General features: G+C 46.3%; 1 protein-coding gene across 1 annotated transcript in view; it reads left to right on the top strand.

The window, feature by feature from the left end:
• LOC149434986 (integrator complex subunit 14-like) overlaps positions 1-24,684 on the top strand; it is a 75,134-nt gene extending 50,450 nt beyond the window's left edge. The window contains exons 8-9 of the mRNA XM_089663138.1: positions 16,320-16,438; positions 24,467-24,684. Of these exons, the coding sequence (XP_089519264.1) occupies positions 16,320-16,438; positions 24,467-24,541 (194 nt within the window). The 3' untranslated portion in view covers positions 24,542-24,684. The remainder of the gene's footprint in view (positions 1-16,319; positions 16,439-24,466) is intronic.
• The last annotated feature ends 371 nt before the right edge of the window (positions 24,685-25,055 follow it).

The following is a 25,055-nucleotide window of genomic DNA, read 5'->3' as shown; positions in this document are numbered from 1 at the left end:
ACTAAATACGGCTGCATCATCTGGTCATTGAAGTCCACCCCTCCCATGTTAAGGTTATAATCGTGGACACAGAGGGGCTTCTCAACAACACCAGCTGCCGTGGTAATTTGGACAGTCGTATCTGCGTGAATGGAAGACAGGAGGTAAACATCCCGTTTGTCCTTCCACTTCACTGCGAGCAATTCTTCATTTCTCAAGCAGGCTTTTTCCCCCTTTTTAAGACGGGTATTTACAAGCCGTTGGGGGAAGCCTCGGCGATTAGATCGCACAGTGCCACATGTGCAAATTCCCAAATTGAACAAATGTCTAAATAGTGGCACGCTTGAATAAAAATTGTCCACGTATAAGTGGTACCCCCTATGGAAATAGGATGACGCCAAGTCCCAAACTATCTTGCCACTGCTCCCCATGTAGTCTGGGCATCCGGGGGGCTCCAAGTAACTATCTTTTCCCTCGTAAATCCGAAACTTACATGTATAGCCTGTTGCCCTCTCACAGGTCTTATACATCTTGATCCCATATCTGGCACGCTTGCTGGGGAGATATTGTTTGATTAGAAGGCGGCCAGAATATTGAATGAGGGACTCATCGATGCAGATGTTTTTCTGGGGAGTATACACATCTGCAAATTTTTGGTTAAAGTGATTTACGAGGGGCCGAATTTTGTGGAGCCGGTCAAATTCAGGGTCACCCCGAGGACGACTGAGTGAGTTGTCGTAGAAGTGCATAAAACGCCTTATCGTCTCATATCTATGCCTGGCCATGGCAGCAGAGAACACGGACATGTGAACAAGAGGGTCGGTGGACCAATACAACCGCAGTTGATTTTTATCATTAATGCCCATGTTGAGGGTTAGGCCCAAAAAAACTTTAAATTCGGAAACCGTAATGGGTTTCCATGCGAATGGTCTGGCAAGGTTTGAATTTGGGTTGGCGGCGATAAATTGTCGTGCATATAAATTGCTTTGATCCACAATCAATGCATAAAGATCTTCTGTGAAAAACAGCTCAAAAAATTAAGGGGAGTATTTAAATTTTCTGTTTCCACCTGAATTCCGGGTTGGGCAGTGAATGGGGGAAGTACGGGTGCTGCAGAATTTGTGGGCTGCCAATCGGGATTTGCAAGCACATCCGGAAGGACACTAGTGGCTCTACGGGCCTGTCTGCAAATTCTTGGTGGCCGCGGGACACTACTTGTGCTCGCCACCGCACCAGCTTGTACTGCACTTATGGGACTCGCCACGTCACCAAGTGATACTGCAGTGCTGGTATGCCTATGACCAGGACGTACTAGGCCGCTGGTGCTCGCCAGTTCACCAAAAGATACTGCGGCACTAGTACTGGCACTCTGCTGCATATGAGAGTCATCATGCATTTGTAGCACCTCAGCAACCTGTGAATGGGATCGGGTACGCCTGACCTTAGCAGGGACCACTTCCTCATCGTCTGAGCTAGCTGTCAGGGTGCCGCTGCTGTCTATAGGTTCGTATTCTGAGCCTGGTTCTGCCAGTGAGTCTTCCCCTTCACTCTCACTTGACATGCTCATAATCCTTTAGGCCTCTACACTAGTGTACCTTTGCTTAGACATTTTGGCCACTAAATTTACAGGTACCTAGTGCGACTCACGGGAAAAAGAGCGCCTGGCTGTCAGGGACTGCTTGAACCGCTACAAAAAATTTACCGACAAGTGTTAACAGATATCAGGCCTGATTCTGTGAACACTGCGGTTTTGTGTGTAATATGTATCAAGTGACAGTTATCTACTGACACTGCACTTGCTGGGGGAGAAGGGGGGGGCGTAGGGGCTAAACGCAGGTGCTGGCAGGTGTTGGGGCTGATCCCGCTAACACTGCGTTTTTGGGGATACTAAAGTAATGTGAATGCTGGTATAGCGCTGATCGGATCAAAGATATTGATCCAATCAGACACTATACTAGCAATGAAGGTTTAGCGTGCAAGTAAGCGTGTTCCTGGCAATCAAGGGGTCAAATGTGATTATTTGTGTACTAGCGGGCAAACTGGTGCTATCTGGGAGGGGAGCTAAAACTATCGGAAGTCACCAGCGACACTGATACAGTGATCTGTAAAAATTGGTTCACTGATCAGTGACACTGGTGACAGGGCAGTGAAGGGGTCAACTCAGGGGGGGGGCGATCAAGGGGTTAGACGGGACTACTGGTGTATTAGCGGGCAATCTGGCGCTATCTGGGAGGGGCGCTAACACTAACGGAAGTCGCCAGCGACACTGATACAGTGATCAGTAAAAATTGGTTCACTGATTAGTGACACTGGTGACAGGGCAGTGAAGGGGTCAACTCAGGGAGGGGGGGGCGATCAAGAGGTTAGACGGGACTACTGGTGTATTAGCGGGCAATCTGGCGCTATCTGGGAGGGGCGCTAACACTAACGGAAGTCGCCAGCGACACTGATACAGTGATCAGTAAAAATTGGTTCACTGATCAGTGACACTGGTGACAGGGCAGTGAAGAGCTCAACTCAGGGGGGGGGGGGGAAGCCATCAAGGGGTTAGACGGGACTACTGGTGTATTAGTGGGCAATCTGGCGCTATCTGGGAGGGGCGCTAACACTATCGGAAGTCGCCAGCGACACTGATACAGTGATCAGTAAAAATCGCTTCACTGATCAGTGACACTGGTGACAGGGCAGTTAAGGGGTTAACTGGGGGGGGGAATTAAGGAGTTAAATGGCTTTATTGGTGTACTGGCGGGCAAACTGGCGCTATCTGGGAGGGGCACTAGCACTATTGGAAGTCGCCAGCGACACTGATAAAGTAATCAATAAAAATCGCTTCACTGATCAGTGACACTGGTGACAGGGCAGTGAAGGGTTAACTGGGGGGGCAATCAGGGGGTTAAATGTGTCCTAGACTGTGTTCTGTCAGTGTGCTGTTTTACTCACGTTTAAATGTCTCTTCTTCTCTGTCTGGAACGGAATGTGTCCAGGCAGAGAAGAATGACATCATATCCTGCCCTGTATAAATATCAACACAGGACAGGATAGGACAGGGACCGATCATCCGATTTCAGCCAGAAATCACTGGCTGAAATCTAATGATTGATCCCTCCTGGATCGAATCGGATCACCCGCGGGTCGGCGGGAGCGCGCGCGCCCCCTGCCGGCGAAAGTGTCGGGAGCGAGGAACCCGTTTTAAAACGTGGTTTTGCGCTCCACTGCCGCCCTGCACACGTATATATACAGTGGCAGGGCGGCAAGCGATTAAAAAGGGAGAAGACAGAATCTGGAGCCACTGAGTATAGCAACCACTCAGCTCCTTGTGTCCATTTCAAACCTTCACTCAACAAGCTGAAGTGAGAAGTTGATTGCTTACGATGCACAACAACTCCGGATCCTGTCTGCACCCATTTTAAGTAAATTCCCCTCGAGGTAGCCCAAAGGAGGACTGTCTACAAGCTCTCTTTAGCCCATTGCACAGTAAGTCCATGAACTTTACAAGCTATATAACCACGGTAACCTACGGAAAAATCTATATCTGCTCATATAGATTTTAGTTGCAGACATTTGCAAATGTATGTGGAAGCCGCACTGCCTCACCAAGGCTCCTCTGTAAAGTGCGGTCCAACTCATTATTATTTATTTCAGGTACTTATATAGCGCCGTCAATTTACACAGCGCTTTACACATATATATATTGAACATTCACATCGGTCCCTTACCCTCAAGGGGTGTACAATCTAAGGACCCTAACTCACATTCATACATGCACATATTAGGGCCAATTTAGACAGGATCCAGTTAACCTATCAGCATGTCTTTGGAGTGCGGGAGGAAACCGGAGCACCCGGAGGAAACCCACACAGGCACAGGGAGAACATGTAAACTCCATGCAGGAGACGCCATGGTTGGGAATCGAACCCATGACCCATTTTTACTGCAAGGCAGATGTGCTAACCATACAAGAGTCTTCCTGTTGGAACATTCACAACAGAAATAAAAACGGAACCAAATGGAGCGATATAATCACGTTTCCGCCAACAATCCTGTCCTGCATCTTCTCCATCTTCATTGGCTGGCACGAGATGACATCACTTCTGCGCATGCACAGGAGCTATTCATTCTGTCACACAGAGACTGGCCCGGAGCTGTAGGCTGAGCTGTGCATGTGCAGATCAGGTTACAGAGCTGGAGATGACATGGAGCAGGTAGGTAGGGGTATTTAACTGCTTGCCATCCAGCCACCGTGGAAAAACGGCCACAAGGTGGCACCGCTGGGCAAAATCACGTTTAAAACGTGATATTGCAAAACAAGTAGGGGGCGCGCGAGAGGCACGCAACCGCCCTACCCGTTCTGCAATAAAACAGCCAGCGGTTTGTCGCTTCTCTGGCAAATTTAACAACCCACCTCTCTCACAAGAGTGTTGTGAAAAGAACGGTGGGTTGACCACGCCCATGGGAAAACCACACTTTAGGCGAACAGGTCCTGCTGTCTATCCTCCGTAAAGGGGTACACCTTCTTCCCCGTTTTACAGTCGAGCGTGCACACACAGACGGGACAGCAGTAAAGAGCTTTGTAGTATTTTGAGGGGGAGTTTACTTAAAAAGGGAGAAGACAGAATCTGGAGCCACTGAGTATAGCAACCACTCAGCTCCTTGTGTCCATTTCAAACCTTCACTCAACAAGCTGAAGTGAGAAGTTGATTGCTTACGATGCACAACAACTCCTGATCCTGTCTGCACCCATTTTAAGTAAATTCCCCTCGAGGTAGCCCAAAGGAGGACTGTCTACAAGCTCTCTTTAGCCCATTGCACAGTAAGTCCATGAACTTTACAAGCTATATAACCACGGTAACCTACGGAAAAATCTATATCTGCTCATATAGATTTTAGTTGCAGACATTTGCAAATGTATGTGGAAGCCGCACTGCCTCACCAAGGCTCCTCTGTAAAGTGCGGTCCAACTCATTATTATTTATTATAGGTACTTATATAGCGCCGTCAATTTACGCAGCGCTTTACACATATATATATTGAACATTCACATCGGTCCCTTACCCTCAAGGGGTGTACAATCTAAGGACCCTAACTCACATTCATACATGCACATATTAGGGCCAATTTAGACAGGATCCAGTTAACCTATCAGCATGTCTTTGGAGTGCGGGAGGAAACCGGAGCACCCGGAGGAAACCCACACAGGCACAGGGAGAACATGTAAACTCCATGCAGGAGACGCCATGGTCGGGAATCGAACCCATGACCCATTTTTACTGCAAGGCAGATGTGCTAACCATACAAGAGTCTTCCTGTTGGAACATTCACAACAGAAATAAAAACGGAACCAAATGGAGCGATATAATCACGTTTCCGCCAACAATCCTGTCCTGCATCTTCTCCATCTTCATTGGCTGGCACGAGATGACATCACTTCTGCGCATGCACAGGAGCTATTCATTCTGTCACACAGAGACTGGCCCGGAGCTGTAGGCTGAGCTGTGCATGTGCAGATCAGGTTACAGAGCTGGAGATGACATGGAGCAGGTAGGTAGGGGTATTTAACTGCTTGCCATCCAGCCACCGTGGAAAAACGGCCACAAGGTGGCACCGCTGGGCAAAATCACGGTAACCACGGTAACCTACGGAAAAATCTATATCTGCTCATATAGATTTTAGTTGCAGACATTTGCAAATGTATGTGGAAGCCGCACTGCCTCACCAAGGCTCCTCTGTAAAGTGCGGTCCAACTCATTATTATTTATTTCAGGTACTTATATAGCGCCGTCAATTTACGCAGCGCTTTACACATATATATATTGAACATTCACATCGGTCCCTTACCCTCAATGGGTGTACAATCTAAGAATTTATTATTCTTCGTTATATGTAATGTAACGAAGAATAATAAAAGAATAGATATAAATAATCATCTGCGGAAAAACGGCCACAAGGTGGCACCGCTGGGCAAAATCACGTTTAAAACGTGATATTGCAAAACAAGTAGGGGGCGCGCGAGAGGCACGCAACCGCCCTACCCGTTCTGCAATACAACAGCCAGTGGTTTGTTGCTTGTCTGGCAAATTTAACCACCCACCTCTCTCACAAGAGTGTTGTGAAAAGAACGGTGGGTTGACCACGCCCATGGGAAAACCACATTTTAGGCGAACAGGTCCTGCTGTCTATCCTCCGTAAAGGGGTACACCTTCTTCCCCGTTTTACAGTCGAGCGTGCACACACAGACGGGACAGCAGTAAAGAGCTTTGTAGTATTTTGAGGGGGAGTTTACTTAAAAAGGGAGAAGACAGAATCTGGAGCCACTGAGTATAGCAACCACTCAGCTCCTTGTGTCCATTTCAAACCTTCACTCAACAAGCTGAAGTGAGAAGTTGATTGCTTACGATGCACAACAACTTCGGATCCTGTCTGCACCCATTTTAAGTAAATTCCCCTCGAGGTAGCCCAAAGGAGGACTATCTACAAGCTCTCTTTAGCCCATTGCACAGTAAGTCCATGAACTTTACAAGCTATATAACCACAGTAACCTACGGAAAAATCTATATCTGCTCATATAGATTTTAGTTGCAGACATTTGCAAATGTATGTGGAAGCCGCACTGCCTCACCAAGGCTCCTCTGTAAAGTGCGGTCCAACTCATTATTATTTATTTCAGGTACTTATATAGCGCCGTCAATTTACGCAGTGCTTTACATATATATATATTGAACATTCACATCGGTCCCTTACCCTCAATGGGTGTACAATCTAAGAATTTATTATTCTTCGTTATATGTAATGTAACGAAGAATAATAAAAGAATACATAATCATCCCAATAGAAATAAACAATAATAATAGTACATCAAATATTAGCAGTAGATAGAATCGCTAATAACAGACAATAATAAAATCCCCCCAATCACAGATAGAAGAATAATAGGAGATAGAAGGGGATTTCTTACCTGCCTCCGCGCTCCTGGCTCTCCATCCTCCCCTCAGCCCGGCTCTCAGAGGATGGTCCCGTGTGGCGCTGTGTACGGACATCGGGGGGTCCATCCAGCGGTAGAAGTCCTCTTCTTGGCTAAGCTGGACATGTTGGGACTTTTCGTAGTTGTGGGCTCGCTCTTGTCATCGGAGAAGGGAGAGATGTGATTGGACGGAGAAGGGAGAGATGTGATTGGACGGCACACATGGCAAGAAAACATTCCCTCGCCCCGCCCACTGAACAGAAATCCCGTCCATTGGTGGAGAGGGATCTGTTCTGAGGCAGAAATAGTCTTTCACTATGAAAAGTGGGTGTGCCTATTATGGGAGTCCGCCCCTGTCAGTGATTTCTCTGGGAGTTGCTTTTCTCGTTGTTCCAGGGAGAACAGCAACTCCCAGAGAAATCACTGGGAGTTTTCTCCCAGTGACTCACTATTTCCAGAGTCACTGCTGGAAATCTATTTCCAGTGGTGACTCTGGAAATAGATTTACATGAATTGGTAGTGGCCGGGGGTGTGTCGCTCCTCCGGACTCCTCCCGCTCTCCATCCTACATCCTCCTCTGAGCTCAGCCTGGCTCTAACTGACACGCAGGTCCTGTGTGCGCAGGTGCCTCAGCTAGGACTCCGCCCCTTTTTCCTGTGCAGACGGTGGGCGTGGCTTAGCCCTGTATCCGGAAGTGCTGTGAGAGTGGGAGGTTACCAGACAGGGGACATGTGCTTCTATCTCGGAGGACAGAGCCTCGGCCAGGGAGATGAGATCTGTCTTCATGGGGTAAGGAGAAGCTCGGTGGGTGGACTGCAAGTCTCAGCATGGACCGCAGGGGGACTGAGAGGCACAAGGGGGCCAGATTGACAGGGAGGCCGGTGTAGAGGTAATTTGTGTATCCCACAAATGGGGGCTGTTACATGCCAAATTCTCTGCAGGGACATCGGACAGTGTCAGTGATATGGGGGGAGAGGAATGTCAGTGACATGGGGGGAGCTGTGAAGTGACATGAATGGGAGGACAGTGCCGGTGACATGGGGGAGCAGTGGCAGTGATATGGAGGTTGCAGTGTCAGTGTGGTGACATGGGGGGCGGTGTCAGTGACATGGGGATAACAGTGTGAGTGACACTGCCCCCCCATATTACTGACCCCCTCACATGTCACTGTCCTCCCCATGTCACTGTCCTCATGTCAATACCCCCTCCCTATGTCACTTTCCTCCCCATTTCATGCTTCCCCCCAATGTCACTGTCCCGCATGTCACGCCCCCCAATGTCACTGTCTACCCCATGTCAGGTCCCCCACATGCCCCTGCCCTCCCCATGTCAGTCCCCCCCATATCTCTCATCCCCCCATGTCACTCCCCCCTATGTCAGTGTTCTCTTCCATGTCACCGTCCTCTCCATGTCACTGCTTCCCCACGTCACTATCCTCCCATGTCACTGTCTCCCCCCACATTTCACAGTCCTCCCCATGTCACTGTGCCCCCCCCCCCCCATTTCACAGTCCTCATGTCACTGTCCTCTCTCCGATCCATTATGCTCCCCAGTACGCAGCTTGGATCCATCTTACGGGAGCGTCGGCGGCTAGTGATCCGCGGAATCAGCTTCAGCAGTGCAGCCTGTAAGGGGTTAACTGTGGCAGCTCTGTGCTAATGATGGCGATCGGCTTCTTCTGTCTAAAACCGGCACATGCGCAGTTGCTTCAGGGGAGACATTTCTTCATAGGATACACATCTTGCCGCTACACCGGGCTGCTTCTACAAGGACCTCCCTCCCCCCACAGTGGCGGGGTACAGGGAGGGGTAGTTAGTAGGATAGCAGGCACTCAGTGGTTGGTTACAGGGAGGGGTAGTTAGTAGGATAGCAGGCACTCAGTGGCGGGGTACAGGGAGGGGTAGTTAGTAGGATAGCAGGCATTCAGTGGCAGGGTGCAGGGACAGGTAGTAGGATAGCAGGCACTCAGTGGCGGGGTACAGGGAGGGGTAGTTAGTAGGATAGCAGGCACACAGTGGCGGGGTACAGGGAAGGGTAGTTAGTAGGATAGCAGGCACACAGTGGCGGGGTACAGGGAAGGGTAGTTAGTAGGATAGCAGGCACACAGTGGCGGGGTACAGGGAAGGGTAGTTAGTAGGATAGCAGGCACTCAGTGGCGGGGTACAGGGAAGGGTAGTTATTAGGATAGCAGGCACTCCGTGGCGCTTTACAGGGCGGGGTAGTTAGTAGGATAGCAGGCACTCAGTGGAGGGGTACAGGGAAGGGTAGTTAGTAGGATAGCAGGCACTCAGTGGAGGGGTACAGGGAAGGGTAGTTAGTAGGATAGCAGGCACTCAGTGGAGGGGTACAGGGAAGGGTAGTTAGTAGGATAGCAGGCACTCAGTGGAGGGGTACAGGGAAGGGTAGTTAGTAGGATAGCAGGCATTCAGTGGAGGGGTACATGGAGGGGTAGTTAGTAGGATAGCAGGCACTCAGTGGAGGGGTACAGGGAAGGGTAGTTAGTAGGATAGCAGGCACTCAGTGGCGCTTTACAGGGAGGGGTAGTTAGTAGGATAGCAGGCACTCAGTGGAGGGGTACATGGAGGGGTAGTTAGTAGGATAGCAGGCATTCAGTGGAGGGGTACATGGAGGAGTAGTTAGTAGGATAGGATGTTAGGGTGCCCGGATGGAGAGGGGCTCACCTACAGGCACAGGACCCTGTAAGATAATTTGGGACTTCTGTCCCCTGAGAGAGGCCCACCTGTACAGCAGGGAAGGAGCGGCCCAGCTAGAAGGTCTGGTAGCAGTCACTGGCAGCACAGGAGGGGACCAAGTGAAGAAGCCTGCACCCTGCCAGTAAGGGAAGAGGAGCCCTCTGGTGGGAAGCTCGATTTGTTCTCTTACCCGGGACTGTACACTCTGCAGTGGCAAGCACTGGATTCCCTGCCCAATGATGCACCCAGTACATGTGGATGAGGAGAGGAGTCCTCGGGGGCGGTACTACAGGGGACGCTGGCTAGCTCTCCAGAAGAGACATTTTGCTGTATAGACTTGTACATCATTGCTAAGGAATTTGCCTTCTGTTGCCGTTCCCCCACGGCCATCCTATACGCCCCTCACCCCATCCAAGTTCTGAACCCCCTAATAAAACTTCAAAACGAAGCTCAAGGACTGGTCACTGCCTCCTGATGCAAGTCTGAGTGGAAAATGTGTGTTGCTTGGCTGTGCAGGACTATAGGGGGACCCAAATCTATTGCAACTCCTAAGGGGGTAGTGCTACATTAGGTACAAGTCAGAATGTTGAAGCCCAATGTTGGGTATGAGCTGAAGAGAAGGACCTTTGTTCTATGTGTGGAAGCAGTGGTCTCTCTGCAATGGTCCAACACACAGGGCCCCTGCTGTGTCAGATACTGTATATGGCTCTGCAATCAGTGAAGCAATCAATGAGTGTCCTGTTGATTGGAGAGTACTGATTCTGACTCAGCAGGGGGGGTGTCACACCCCAGGAGAGAGACCACTGCTTCCACACACAGAGCAAAGGTCCTTTTATAGGACTGCTACTCCACTCAGGCTGTGGCAGCTTTGAAAGGAAATGGAACTGTAAGATTTTGCACACCTTTGTTTTCTATGAATGTACTTTCCATCTTTTTAAACTGAATGTTCAGAACAGTGTGTGCGTTTGGGGACCCGCAACCACATGTCATATAGGGCCACAGCAGCTGTGTCCATGCAGCCGTGTGTCCCAATAGACTAAAATGGGACGCTGGTATGGGGATGGATGCAACACCTGTGCACCCTCATGCCTGTAAAAGACGGGACATTGAGTCATTTGCCTAAACCCCGGTCACATCGGGTGCGATTTGCATGCCAGGCGACTTGCAAATCGTAGGCCAAGTCACACCATATTGTCCGCTACTAGAGCGGTCATATCGGTGCGGTTCTGACTTGGTCAGAGACGTACCGATTTCTACAGTACTACATGCACTACGTTTGGTGTGATTTACATCTGTGTCAGACGTCTTGCAAATCGCAATGAAATCAGCAGGTCACCCGACTTCACTGTAAGTCACATAAATTCAAAATCTGCTTTTATGTGACCCGGGGGGGGGGGGGGTTAGGCCTCTTTCCACTAATGCGCTTTTTTTGTGATAAAACGCATCTGTCCAGCACAACAAAAGCACATGAAAATGATGCCCCTTTAACCACTTCAAGTCCGGACACTTTCACCCCCTTCCTGTCCAGGCCAATTCTCAGCTTTCAGTGCTATCACACTTTGAAATGACAGTTGCGCAGTCATGCAACACTGTACCCATATTAATTTTTTAGCATTTTTTTTTTGAGACAGACAAAACTTTATTTTGCTGGTATTTATTCATCACTAGGATTTTTTTTTGCTATGTAAATGAAAAAGTCCAAACATTTTGAAAAAAAGTGCTTTTCTTATAAGATTTTGCAGATAAATAATCTTTCTTCGTAAATCTTGGCCAAAATGTATTCATCTATCTTTTTAGTTAAAACAATTATCCAAATTAGTTTATAACCAAAAATTATATTTTTTGTAAATTTTTATTTTATTTTTTTATATTTTTTATGGTTTTTTTTTTTTTACATACTGTCACGCTAGCAGTACAGTGTCACCATAGTGACACAGTACTACTTGTGGGGGGGGGTGATGATTTTTTTTTACACTGATTGCTTTTATAGCCATAAAGGCTATAAAAGCAATCATTTCTCCTTCTCTCTGGCTGCATTCTTGCAGACATTGAGAAATACTGTGAGAGCTCTGATTGGTCACAGCTTGTCACATGGTACAAGGCTGTTGTGAATAGCCCTGTACCATGTGATCTCTGTGATCATTCACAGATTTCACTAGTAGTAAGCAATGATGTCAGAAAGGGACATTTTGCTTACTACTATTCATGTGGTCACTGATTGGCCAATCAGTGATCACGACCTCACACAGAGGTCCCGCACAGCGATCGGTGTTCTGGATCGCCTTCCCAGGGAGCGCGCACAGGCTTAAATGGTGGGTGCCATTTATGAATGGCAACCCGCCCCTGCACTGCCACCGTCCGGTCGTTTATATACATGGGCCGGACGGGAAGTGGTTACATCGTATGTAGCTGTTCACATTAGTGTGCTGCATTTGTGCTTCAGTTTGAAAAGTCCTGCACCTTCCATAGAATTCAGTGGTAACACAACAAAAAACATTGAAAATGCACTGCGTTTTTGGGGTCACATGTTCAGGCTTCATGGGTGCATTGCTGGGAGGCAGGAAATCCTGTTTTGTACAGTGGAGAGAGAGAGAAAGCCATGAGCCCGCGCAGGACCATGGAGCGCGGCACAGCTAGTCACCGTAACATTGAGCATGGGGAATATGAGTACTGAGCATGGGCACCCCGAGTGCTACAATACATTCTTTCATCATTCTATGTAATATTGTGCCTAGGTATGTCCCTTCCAAGTTTGCCAGTAGGCACATGTATATACCGTATTTGCCGGCGTATAAGACGACTTTTTACCCCTTGAAAATCTTCTCTGAAGTCGGGGGTCGTCTTATACGCCGGTATACGGCATACTGACACTTTTTAGGGGGGCGGCGCGGTGCTGCCCCCCCCCCTTCCAACGGAAGAGACACGAAGTACAGGGGTGGGCAGGTCTTGTCTCTTACCTGGCTCCGGTCCCACGACGATCCGGTCCAGGAAGCTCGGCTGCTCCCTCAGTTCGGCCACTGGATGTTCGGGTGGCTGCTCGGCTCCGCCTCCTCACCGGTGATTGGCCGCCAGAACTGTAGCTCAGGAAAGGCACACAGGCGGCCAATCGCCGGTGAGGGGGTGGAGCCGAGTGGCCCCACGAAAATCGAGTGCAGTAGCAGCAGGTAAGTGTTCAGTGTAGAGGTGCTGCTGCAACCACATATGCTGGCTGCAGCAGCACCATACTAGAACAGGGTCAGCAAGTGTAATTGGTGTCAGTGGGAGGAATAGTGCCCCATCATTGGTGTCATTGATACCAATGATGGGGCATTATTCCTCCCACTGACACCAACGACGGGGCACTATTCCTCCCCCAACTGACACCAACGGCGGGGCACTATTCCTCCCACTGACACCAACGATGGGGCACTATCCCCCCCCCCACTGACACCAACGATGGGGCACTATCCCCCCCCCACTGACACCAATGATGGGGCACTATTCCACCCCCCACTGACACCGATGGGATAGCATTCCTCCCACTGACACCAATGTTGGGACACTATTCCTCCCACTGACACCAATGATCACAGCTCACACAGTAGTTCTCATTCAAACCCCTTACACATGTGCACTCTCCCCTGTCGCAGTAGCTCTAAGCTCAGTGATGCTGCAGTGGAGAAGATAGTGGACCGCACATGTGCAGGGGTTAGAGAGCATGCTCCTGTGATGATTGGGGGGGTGGGGGGAAGCAGGTACGACTGGCAGTGTCTTAGAAACGTCCTAGCAACAAGGCAGGATGGGTTGATGCTGTCCCTGAGAGTTTTTCAGCCAGGCTTTGCAAGTTATGTAAATAGCCCACACCTATATCCAACTGTTGTTATTATTATACAGGATTTATATAGCACCAACCGTTTGCTCAGCGCTTTACAATATAACGGGAGACAATACAGCAACAATACAGTTCAATACAAAGGGATAGGAGGACCCTGATCCTGGGAGCTTACAATCTAAGAGGGAGGGGCTAGTGGTACGAAAGGTAGTAACTGTGGGGGATGGACTGGTAGGAGGAATAGAATATTCCATTATTAGCTGAGGGCAGGATAGGCTTCCCTGAAGAGAGATGTTTTCAGAGATCGCCTAAAAGTGAGCAGAGTAGGTGATAGTCTGATAAATTGGGGTAGAGAATTCCAGTTCCAGAGGATGGGAGAAGCTCTGGAGAAGTCCTGGAGAAGAGCATGGGAGGAGGAGACCAGGGAGCTAGAGAGCAGGAGGTCGTGCGAGGAGTGGAGAGTACGGTTTGGGTGATATTTGGAGACAGTAACCAACTATAGTTAAAGCTGCAGTTCGTGTTCATCTCCAGCACCTTTACTTGCTTAGGCAGTTTTAACATTCTAGCATAATTGGTTGTTACTGGTCTGGGAGATATTAGGGGGGATTTACTAAAACTGGTGCAGCTGTGCATAGTAACCAATCGGCTTCCAGGTTTTGTTGTCAAATCTTAAAGCGGAGTTCCACTCAACCTATCAAGAATTAAAAGTCAGAAGCTACAAAAACTGTAGCTTCTGACTTAAAAAACAGCCACTTACCTGTCCCTCGGTCCTGTGGTGTGTCCCCCCCCGCAGCCTGTTTCACCGGCCGTCCTGTATTCCAGAAGGCCGGCATCTTCAGTGTGGGCACCCTTCATGAATGGTCCTGTAGTCTTCTGGGACCTGTCACGTGTCCCAAAAGACTACAGGGAGGGAGGGAGGACACCTTCCGATCACCTAGGCGATCGGACCGGAAGTGGGAGCTGGTACCTGTCAAATTCGGGTACCTGCTCCCCCCCGCCGGCACCCGGTGATATCCAATGATCACCGACGGAGGAGGACTGTTTGTTTGCTAACTGTTCTCCTCCCTGTCAGCTCAGGCACACTGCACAGCCATCCAGAGCAGTGCGATTACAGTGAAACACACATACACACACACACAGCCCTCTAGTAAAAAAAAAAAAAACTCACTGCACACAGTTAACCCTTTGATCGCCCCTCATGTTAACCCCTTCCTGTCCAGTGCCATTAGTACAGTGTCAGTGCTTTTTATTAGCACTGATCACTGTATTGGTGTCACTGGGGATGTCAGTGACACCAAGTCAGTCCCCCCCCCCCCCCGGTGTTAGAATGCCCACTGCAGTCGCGCTATAAATCGCTGATCGCCGCCATTACTAGTAGAAGAAAAAATCCCAGTCTATATATACCGCCTTTTGTAAACGCTATAACTTTCATGTAAACCAATTAATTTACACATATTGGGTTTTTGTTTAGCAAAGACACGGAGCAGGATACATTTTGGCCTAAATTTATGACGAAACTTGATATTTAATTTTTTATTTTTTTTTTTTACTGGACATGTTTAATAAAAAAAAATATATATTTATTTTTCTCAAAATTGTTGGTTCTTTTTTGTTTATTTTTATAGCGCAAAAAATAAAAAACCGCACAGGCGATCAAATACCACTGAAAGAAAGCTATATTCGTGGGGGAAAAAAAGGACGTAAATTTCATTTGGGTTGCATGACTGTGCAATTGTCAGTTAAAGTAACGCAGCGCCGTATCGCATAAAATGGCCTGGTCAGGAAGGGGGGTAAATCCTCTGTAGGGCAAGTGGTCAAAATGTAAAATATTCATTCGTCCTATACTGAGAATCAGGGTGGATTTGATTTAAATCACTAGTCAGTAAGGCTTGATTTAAATCCTAGTTTTCTACATAAAGACTAATTCTTGCTGCTATAACTTTAATATACAAGTAGATGAAGATTTTTAGAATAACAACTTTTCATATTAGTTTTTTTATCCCCAGTTTAATAGGTTAATCATTCATATTTGGACAACTTTTCTGTTGTACTTAGGAAGGAGAAAAATAATCATTCCCTTAATAATAACAATTTAAATAGATTTATTCAACTGAAACAATAACATTCCAGCATATGTGATTTGCTTAAACATCCATGTTTGGTAACTAATTTGGCTAAACAAAATATATATATTTTAAGAAACTTAGACTGTCAGCCCCTCCCTCCTCGCACTGTCAGCCCCTCCCTCCTCGCACTGTCAGCCCCTTCCTCCTCACACTTAGTTTCACTTTCTTCTTGTGCAGATCTATTCCACTCCAAACAATCAGAAAAATATTGTTTCTATTCACTGAACTTCTTGCACCTTGGCAGTGAAGGGGTTGATTCTGTATTCATAGGTTTGTAGAAGTTAGGATGAAGGTCTTTTTCTTAACTCTGTTCATGTTATAACATTTTTGCTGTGAAGAAGAGGCATGTGATCTCTGCTGAGTCCAATTCAGTTTTGAGAACTGCAAAAGTAAACCAATCATCTGTGATAATATCTTGTAGGCAGAGAAACTGCCCAATAATCTTACAAAAACCTCTGGAAGAGCCTGACATTGTGAATGGATTCATGGAATTTATTTACCAAAAAAATTAAACATATACAGCCTTATTCTACATAATTAAAAAACTAATCTTTATTTCATGATGGAATAACCTTTGGATGGTAATATATTTTCCTCAAAAAGCATTTTATTTAAAAAAATCCAATTTTATATAAAAACAAATCCGATTTAAATCAAAAAAATCCGATTTAAATAAAAAAATCAGATTTTTTTTATTTTTAAAAAAATCATTGATTTTTATGCACACTGCTGAGAACACATTTCTTTTTTAGATGCCAAGGAGAATCCATATGGCGAAGAAGACAACAAGAGCCCATTTCCCCTGCAACCCAAGTCAAAGAGAAGCTATGCACAGAATGTAACCGTATGGATTAAACCTAGTGGGCTGCAGGTAACTGCCTTGATGGTATGTTCTTAGTTCAGTACTGCGTCCTGTAGTAATGTAGGGTCCAGCAGAAGGAACCACAGTGCATGGTGATGGACCAGGTACTCAAGACACCAGAAAGTATGTCATGTTTCTAGTTCAGTACTGCATACTGTAGTAATGTAGGGTCCAGCGGAAGGAATCGCTGTGCATGGCGGAGAACCAGGTACCCAAGACTCTGGAAAGTATGTTATGTTCTTGGTTCAGTACTGCATATAGTAGTAATGTAGGGTCCAGCAGAAGGAATCCCTGTGCATGGTGGAGAACCAGGTATCCAAGACACTGGAAAGTATGTTATGTTCTTGGTTCAGTACTGCATATAGTAGTAATGTAGGGTCCAGCAGAAGGAATCCCTGTGCATGGTGGAGAACCAGGTATCCAAGACACTGGAAAGTATGTCATGTTCTTGGTTCAGTACTGCATCCTGCAGTAATGTAGGGTCCAGCAGAAGGAATCGCCGTGCGTGGCGGAGAACCAGGTATCCAAGACTCCGGAAAGTATGTCATGTTCCTAGTTCAGTACTACATCCTGCAGTAATGTAGGGTCCAGCAGAAGGAATCGCTGTGCGTGGCGGAAAACCAGGTATCCAAGACACTGGAAAGCATGTCATGTTCTTGGTTCAGTACTACATCCTGCAGTAATGTTGGGGTCCAGCAGAAGGAATCGCTGTGCGTGTTGTAGAACCAGGTATCCAAGACACCGGAAAGTATGTCATGTTCTTGGTTCAGTACTACATCCTGCAGTAATGTTGGGGTCCAGCAGAAGGAATCGCTGTGCGTGTTGTAGAACCAGGTATCCAAGACACCGGACAGTATGTCATGTTCTTGGTTCAGTACTGCGTCCTGCAGTAATGTAGGGTCCAGCAGAAGGAATTGGCGTGCATGGTGGAGAAACAGCTACCCAAGACACTGGAAAGTATGTCATGTTCTTGGTTCAGTACTACATCCTGCAGTAATGTAGGGTCCAGCAGAAGGAATCGCCATGCGTTGCGAAGAACCAGGTATCCAAGACACCGGAAAGTATGTCATGTTCTTGGTTCAGTACTGCATACAGTAGTAATGTAAGGTCCAGCAGAAGGAATCACCATGCGTGGTGGAGGACCAGGTATCTAAGACTCCGGAAAGTATGTCATGTTCTTGGTTCAGTACTACATCCTGTAGTAATGTAGGGTCCAGCAGACGGAATCCCTGTGTATGGTGGAGAACCAGGTATCTAAGACACTGGAAAGTATGTCATGTTCTCAGGTCAGTACTGCATACAGTAGTAATGTAGGGTCCAGAAGAAGGAATCGCTGTGCATGGCGGAGAACCAGGTATCCAAGACTCCGGAAAGTATGTCATGTTTCTAGTTCAGTATTGCATACAGTAGAAAATGTAGGGTCCAGCAGACGGAATCACCGTTCATGGCCAGGAACCAGGTTTCCAAGACAGCTGTAAGTGTGCTGGTGGTGGTGACTGCTCAACTCCTTCATGATAGTGAAGATTTACAACACCACCCACATAAGTATGTATTCATCTTCTTTCTTTACAGGGTGGATTTATTGTTGGTTTGAAGAGTTGGCAACAAAGTTGCTTTAAAGCCACAGCCGCCATACTTATTGAGGAAAGCACAAAAACAATAGAGGCTGCGACTGCTGACCTCTTTCTGAAAATGCTTGTTGTCTGGCTGTCAGCTAACCGCTTGAGTTTAGTACGTTCTAAGACTCCGAACTTGAAAAGTACACAGAGCAGAGGATCCATACTACACACTACTGCCCCCAACACCGTTCCACCCTCCCTCCTTGGCCACTGCGCCCATCACACTGACAGATGCTTGGCTGGACCGTTTTATACTGAAGATGGGCTGAGCCTGATGGGGGAACTGAGAAATTGGTTCCCCTATCAGATCTGCTCCAATTTTGACTGACAACATACGGCAGTGTGCAGATCTATATGTGTTGTTCAGTCCAATAGTGTCTTTAGACTCTGCTCCATGCTGCGCACTCCTCTGATTTTGTCGCTGGAGCCCTTTCTGTGTGAGATCCGAGCAGATTGTAATATCTCTGGTTTTCATAAACCATCTGGGGAACATAAAATGGCCGCGTTTGCGGACGATCTTATCTTTTTTTCTTAACCACCCTCTTATTGCCCAATATTTTGCAGGCGCTTGGGGACTATGGTAGCCTCTGCTACTTCAAAATCAGCCTCATGAAATCCTCGGCACCGAACATTTCCACCAAGTCCACGGTCCTTAGTCACCTTCGCCCTTCCTTCTCTTTCCATTGGGCCACGGACTCGATCAGGTACCTGGGCACTAATATTATGCCAGATTCTGCTCTTAAGGAAGACCTTCTCCGATGGCAATCCCTTACGCTGACATGGTTTGGTCGATGTAGTGCGCTTAAGATGACAGTGCTGCCCCGTATACTGTACTTATTACAAGCCCTCCCCATCAAGCTTCCCACGTCCTTTCGGAAGGTCAATGCCCTATTCCGCACTTATATCTGGTCACATGGGGGGGGTCACATTTGGCTTTCCATGTTCTAAGACATGTGGACGTGGGGGCTTGCTGGATATTTGCTCCAATTATAGAGCCGCTCACCTCACTCGCCTGGCTGATTGGCACTGCCATGGTGTTGCCAAGCACTGGATTGCCATAGAATTGGAGGACTCTGGGGGCACGGCCCTGAGTTGGCCGTGGATGCGATGTCCTTTACCTCCCGACCTAGTAGCATGCCTAACTCTTGGTGCCACTCTTGTAGTTACTCTAGAAGCATTCTGCAACATGTCCAACTCTCCGGCGCCTTATTCTCTGGTTACCATTCTGGGAAAGCCTGACTTCCCTCCAGGACAAGAAGACCCTCAATTTGCTTGTCTCACAACTACTGGCTACTCTCACTTAGTGGACTTTCTCAATCCCACTAGGGTCCTTCTTGCCAATGATTTTACTCGACTGGTGGATCCCCCATTGAGTTTCTGGAGAGGTATTCAGCTCCGCTCCTAACTGCGTTCTGTTTTGCGTGCTCCTGGTATTTCTTGAAAGTTGACTGCCTTTTGAAGCTCTATGTCACAAGGGAGAACCAATTCACCATAGCCTCTCCATCATCTTCTTTTCTCTTATTCACCCGGAACCCAACTTTGTTCCTCCTTTCCTATCTAAATGGGAGTGTGACCTGGACATCTCCTTTACCACGTCACTATGGGAAAAGATCTTGCACTTTGCCCATAAGTCTTCTTTACCCACCAAAGTACAGGAGACCAAGTATAAGCTCCTCACGCATTGGTACCGGGTGCCATCTAAACTTCACCGTATTTCGTCGTAGCTTCCTGATGTGTGTTAGCGATTTGGAGCCAATGGTGGCACTCTCCTCCATGTCTTCTGGCAGTGCCCAAGGCTTCAGCCCTTTTAGTGAGGGGTGACTGACATTATCAAACAACTTACCGCTATGGACCTGCATGATGACCCGGCGGGCTGCCAGTTGCATCTTTCGGGGAGACCCATCAAAAAAATATAATGCTTCTATCACTGCTTAACATGGTCAAGGCATGTATTCCTATATGGTGAAAAGGCAACCACCCTTCTACCCTTTCATTGTAGTTTTGCAAGGTGAACGAGCTTAGGGACATGCAGGCTCTCACAGCCACCCTGTATAATGAGGATATATTTTGGGACACCTGGCACCTTTGGCAATATTTTCAATTTGCAGATGAATACCTGACCGAATCTACTCGCCCTCACTGAATGTCTTGCCTCTGAATTTATTCTCTCTTGAGAAGAGGAGATTAAGTGGGGATATGATCTCCATGTATAATACATAAGGGGGGATATGATCTCCATGTATAATACATAAGGGGGGGGATATGATCTCCATGTATAATACATAAGGGGGGGGATATGATCTCCATGTATAATACATAAGGGGGGATATGATCTCCATGTATAATACATAAGGGGGGGGATATGATCTCCATGTATAATACATAAGGGGGGGGATATGATCTCCATGTATAATACATAAGGGGGGATATGATCTCCATGTATAATACATAAGGGGGATATGATCTCCATGTATAATACATAAGGGGGGGGGAATATGATCTCCATGTATAATACATAAGGGGGGGGGAATATGATCTCCATGTATAATACATAAGGGGGGATATGATCTCCATGTATAATACATAAGGGGGGATATGATCTCCATGTATAATACATAAGGGGGGGATATGATCTCCATGTATAATACATAAGGGGGGGGGGTATGATCTCCATGTATAATACATAAGGGGGGATATGATCTCCATGTATAATACATAAGGGGGATATGATCTCCATGTATAATACATAAGGGGGGATATGATCTCCATGTATAATACATAAGGGGGGATATGATCTCCATGTATAATACATAAGGGGGGGATATGATCACCATGTATAATACATAAGGGGGGATATGATCTCCATGTATAATACATAAGGGGGATATGATCACCATGCATAATACATAAGGGGGGATATGATCTCCATGTATAATACATAAGGGGGGGATATGATCACCATGTATAATACATAAGGGGGGATATGATCTCCATGTATAATACATAAGGGGGATATGATCACCATGCATAATACATAAGGGGGGGATATGATCTCCATGTAGAATACATAAGGGGGAATATGATCTCCATGTGTAATACATAAGGGGGGATATGATCTCCATGTATAATACATAAGGGGGGATATGATCAACATGTATAATACATAAGGGGGGGGGGGTATGATCTCCATGTATAATACATAAGGGGGGATATGATCTCCATGTATAATACATAAGGGGGATATGATCTCCATGTATAATACATAAGGGGGGATATGATCACCATGTATAATACATAAGGGGGATATGACCTCCATGTATAATACATAAGGGGGGATATGATCTCCATGTATAATACATAAGGGGGATATGATCTCCATGTATAATACATAAGGGGGGATATGATCTCCATGTATAATACATAAGGGGGGATATGATCAACATGTATAACACATAAGGGGGATATGATCTCCATGTATAACACATAAGGGGGATATGATTTCCATGTATAATACATGAGGGGGGATATGATTTCCATGTATAATACATGAGGGGGGATATGATTTCCATGTATAATACATAAGGGGGGATATGATCTCCATGTATAATACATAAGGGGGGATATGATCTCCATGTATAATACATAAGGGGGGATATGATCTCCATGTGTAATACATAAGGGGGGATATGATCTCCATGTATAAATACATCAGTGGTTCATATAGTGAACTCGGTGTAGAGTCATTCCCCCTGAGGTCATCACAGAGGACAAGGGGGCGCTCTTTACGTCTGGAGGAAAAGAAATGTAATCTCCAAACACGGAAAGGTTTCTTCACAGTAAGAGCTGTGAGAATGGGGAATAGACTCCCTCAAGAGTTGGTTGTTGCCAGCTCAGTGGATTGCTGTAGGAAAGTCCTGGATTCTTTCCTGGATACACAGAATATAACTGGATATAACATTTATAGGTAAAGTTGATCCAGGGAATATCCGATTGCCTCTCGGGGGATCAGGATGGAATTTGTTCCCTGCAGGAGCAAATTGGATTGTGCTTTTCTGGGTTTTTTGCCTTCCTCTGGATCAACTGTGGGTATAGGATTATAACTTTTTTTTTTTTTTCTATGGTTGAACTGGATGGACTTTTGTCTTTTTTCAGCCAGACTAACTATGTAACCTGGCTTGACCTCTCACTCCAGGAGGGGATGCAACCCCCAAGGCTCTTGTTCTGTTTCTCCTGTATCCCATCTCTCCTCTCCCTCTATTTTCTCCTTTTCATTTAACTCTCTCTGCGCCTTTCTAACTTTGTTTTTCTTTTTCCTTTCTGTCCCAGCCCCTACAGTATCCTACTGTGGGGTCCCCCCCCTCACTTTTTCCCCCCATTCTATTATGTCTTTACGATACTGGTAGAGTTTTTTCTCTGTCGGTTTGATATTATCTCTACGTTCTTTCACATCTTTGTAACTATACATTCGATCCGCTCTCTTTGTGCTTTGGCATAATCCTCCTTTTCTTAGGATGTCATTTAAACGATCACCCGATGATTTGTTCTGGTCCTGTTTTGTTGTCATACAGTATATGTGCTGTTTCATTCGCTCTTGATACTTTTTTCTCACATGCAAACTTGATGAACCCCTAAAGATTCTATGTGACTATTTCAGGCTTGGTCTAGATGTTTATATTGGTTTTTTTTCTGTATTCTGGTGAATCTTTCTCCTGGTTCTTTTTATTGTATGTTAATTTCACCAATAAATAATTACAAAAAAAAAAAGTATCACTTTAATTGCTGCCAGTTTCCTAAACAGAAAACTTGTTAATTCTTTAAGAATTTGTCACTGATAGATTCTTGAAGCGGCGTATGGTAGCATAACGCGTACCGTAGTTCTTAACCATTTCCATACCGGGCAATTTCACCCCTTCCTGCCCAGGCCATTTTTCAGGTTTCAGCGCTCTCACACTTTGAATGACAATTGCGCGGTCATACAACATTGTACCCAAACTAAAATTTTATAATTTTCTTCACACAACTAGAGCTTTCTTTTGGTGGTATTTAATCACCGCCGGGGTTTTTATTTTTTGCTAAATTAACAAAAAAAGACCAAAAATTTAAAAAAAAACACGTTTTTCTTTGTTTCTGTTATAAAAGTTTGCAAATAAATAATTGTTCTTCATAAATTTAGGCCGAGATGTATTCTGCTCCATGTCTTTGGTGAAAATAACCCAATTAGGATGTATTATTTAGTCTGTAGGAAAGTTATAGAGTTCACAAACTATGGGATATATCTGAATATTGATCAATCCTGAAGTACCGACGGCCAATCTAATTTCTTGAGGTCCAGGAATTTCAGAACAGTACAGATATCCCCCAAATGACCCCTTTTTGCAGAGTAGACAGTCCAACGTACTTCATAAGAAACGTGGCGAGTTTTTTGAAGTTGTATTTTTTTTAGTCATAATTTTTCGGAAAATGAAAAAATGCAAAAAATTATTTTCACAATTTTTTTTTTTTTACATACTGTCACCAGTGCAGTACAGCGTCTTCTGATAACTGGCAGGGCGGTGATCAGAGACACTGACTGGTGACAGTATGAAAAAAAAATAATATATATATTTTTTTATTTATTTATTTTTTATTACATTTTGTTTCTTTTTTTTAAGATTTTTTTTTCATATTTCACTATGTCCAAAGTAGTACAATGTTACCATAGTAACATTGTACTACTTTGGGGAAGTGATCAGTATTTTTTTATTTTTTACACAATTTGCTTATAGCAAAGAATTACTTTGCTATAAGCAAGCATTTACCTGAATGACATCGATTCATTCAGGGTTTTTTTTTCTTAACTGTGATTTGGCCACAGCTAATCACATGACACAGCTGGGCTGTGATTGGCCCAGCTTGTGCATGTGATCGCTGTGACCATTCACAGTTAGCCACACTCGTATACAATGGATGGCATGAATGAAGCCATCCATTGTATACAACTGTCATGTGACCTTCTGTGATTGGTCACAGCAGGTCACATGGTACTGGCAACGGGGCTGGTACACAGATCTGTCATCGGCCGTGTCCAAGGTACACAGATCTGTCATCGCTGTCATTGGCCGTGTCCGAGGTACACGGCCAGTGACAGATCGCGCCGCTGCGCGGCTCTGCAAGCGCGAAAAATACACATGTGCGGGAGGACGGAACGCTGATGACATTTGCCGGCCGCCATTCGGCCATAGGGTGGGCGGCAAATGGTTAAAGGAACTACCACCAGAAAAATGGCATTAAAGCCGTTTTGAATTGACGCCCTCATATTGTACCGTAGTTGTCAGCATTAAAAATTAGCAGTTCTTGCAGTTGTTAAAATCAGTAGTGTATGGAACCCTCTTGCTTGTTTGCCACATTTTACTTTTTTTTTCTTTTTCTTTTTTGTTAGACTGATGTGCAGAAGATTCTGCGGAATGCCAGGAAACTTCCGGAGAAAACGCAGACATTCTACAAAGTAAGATAAAGTTCCCAATATCTTTTAGTTCTTTATTAAAGCGGAGTTCCACCCAAAAGGGGAAGTCCTGCTTTAAAGATTGGTCCCCCGCTCCCCATTAAGGATTGGTACCTTTGAGGAGCTGGTACCCGAATTTGACAGGTCCCCGCTCCCACTTCCACTGCAATCGCCTAGGAGATCGGAAACGGAAATTGTCCTCCCTCCCCGAAGTCTTGTGGGACACGTGACAGGTCCCAGAAGACGACGGGGCCATTCAGGAAGCGCAGCTCTACTCGCGCATGCGCAGTGGGCACCCGGCTGTGAAGCCGCAAGCTGTCACAGCCGGGTGCCCACACTGAAGATGCCGGCGCCGGGGAGAGAAGACGGCCGGTGAAACCAGCTGTGGTGAGGCCGTCGCCATCTTGAAGTGGTGTGCCCACACTGAAGATGCCGGCGCCTGGAATACACGACGGACGGTGAAAAAGGCTGCGGCGGGGGGCAACGCGGGATCGTGGGACAGGTAAGTGGCTGTTTTTTTAAATGT

This window comes from Staurois parvus, unplaced genomic scaffold (genome assembly GCF_062004578.1).
Source record: "Staurois parvus isolate SC_StPar_1 unplaced genomic scaffold, SC_StPar_1.0 ptg001632l, whole genome shotgun sequence".
Lineage (NCBI taxonomy): Eukaryota > Metazoa > Chordata > Amphibia > Anura > Ranidae > Staurois > Staurois parvus.
Note: the sequence above shows the minus strand (reverse complement) of the source record. Positions and strands in the feature narration are given on the sequence as shown.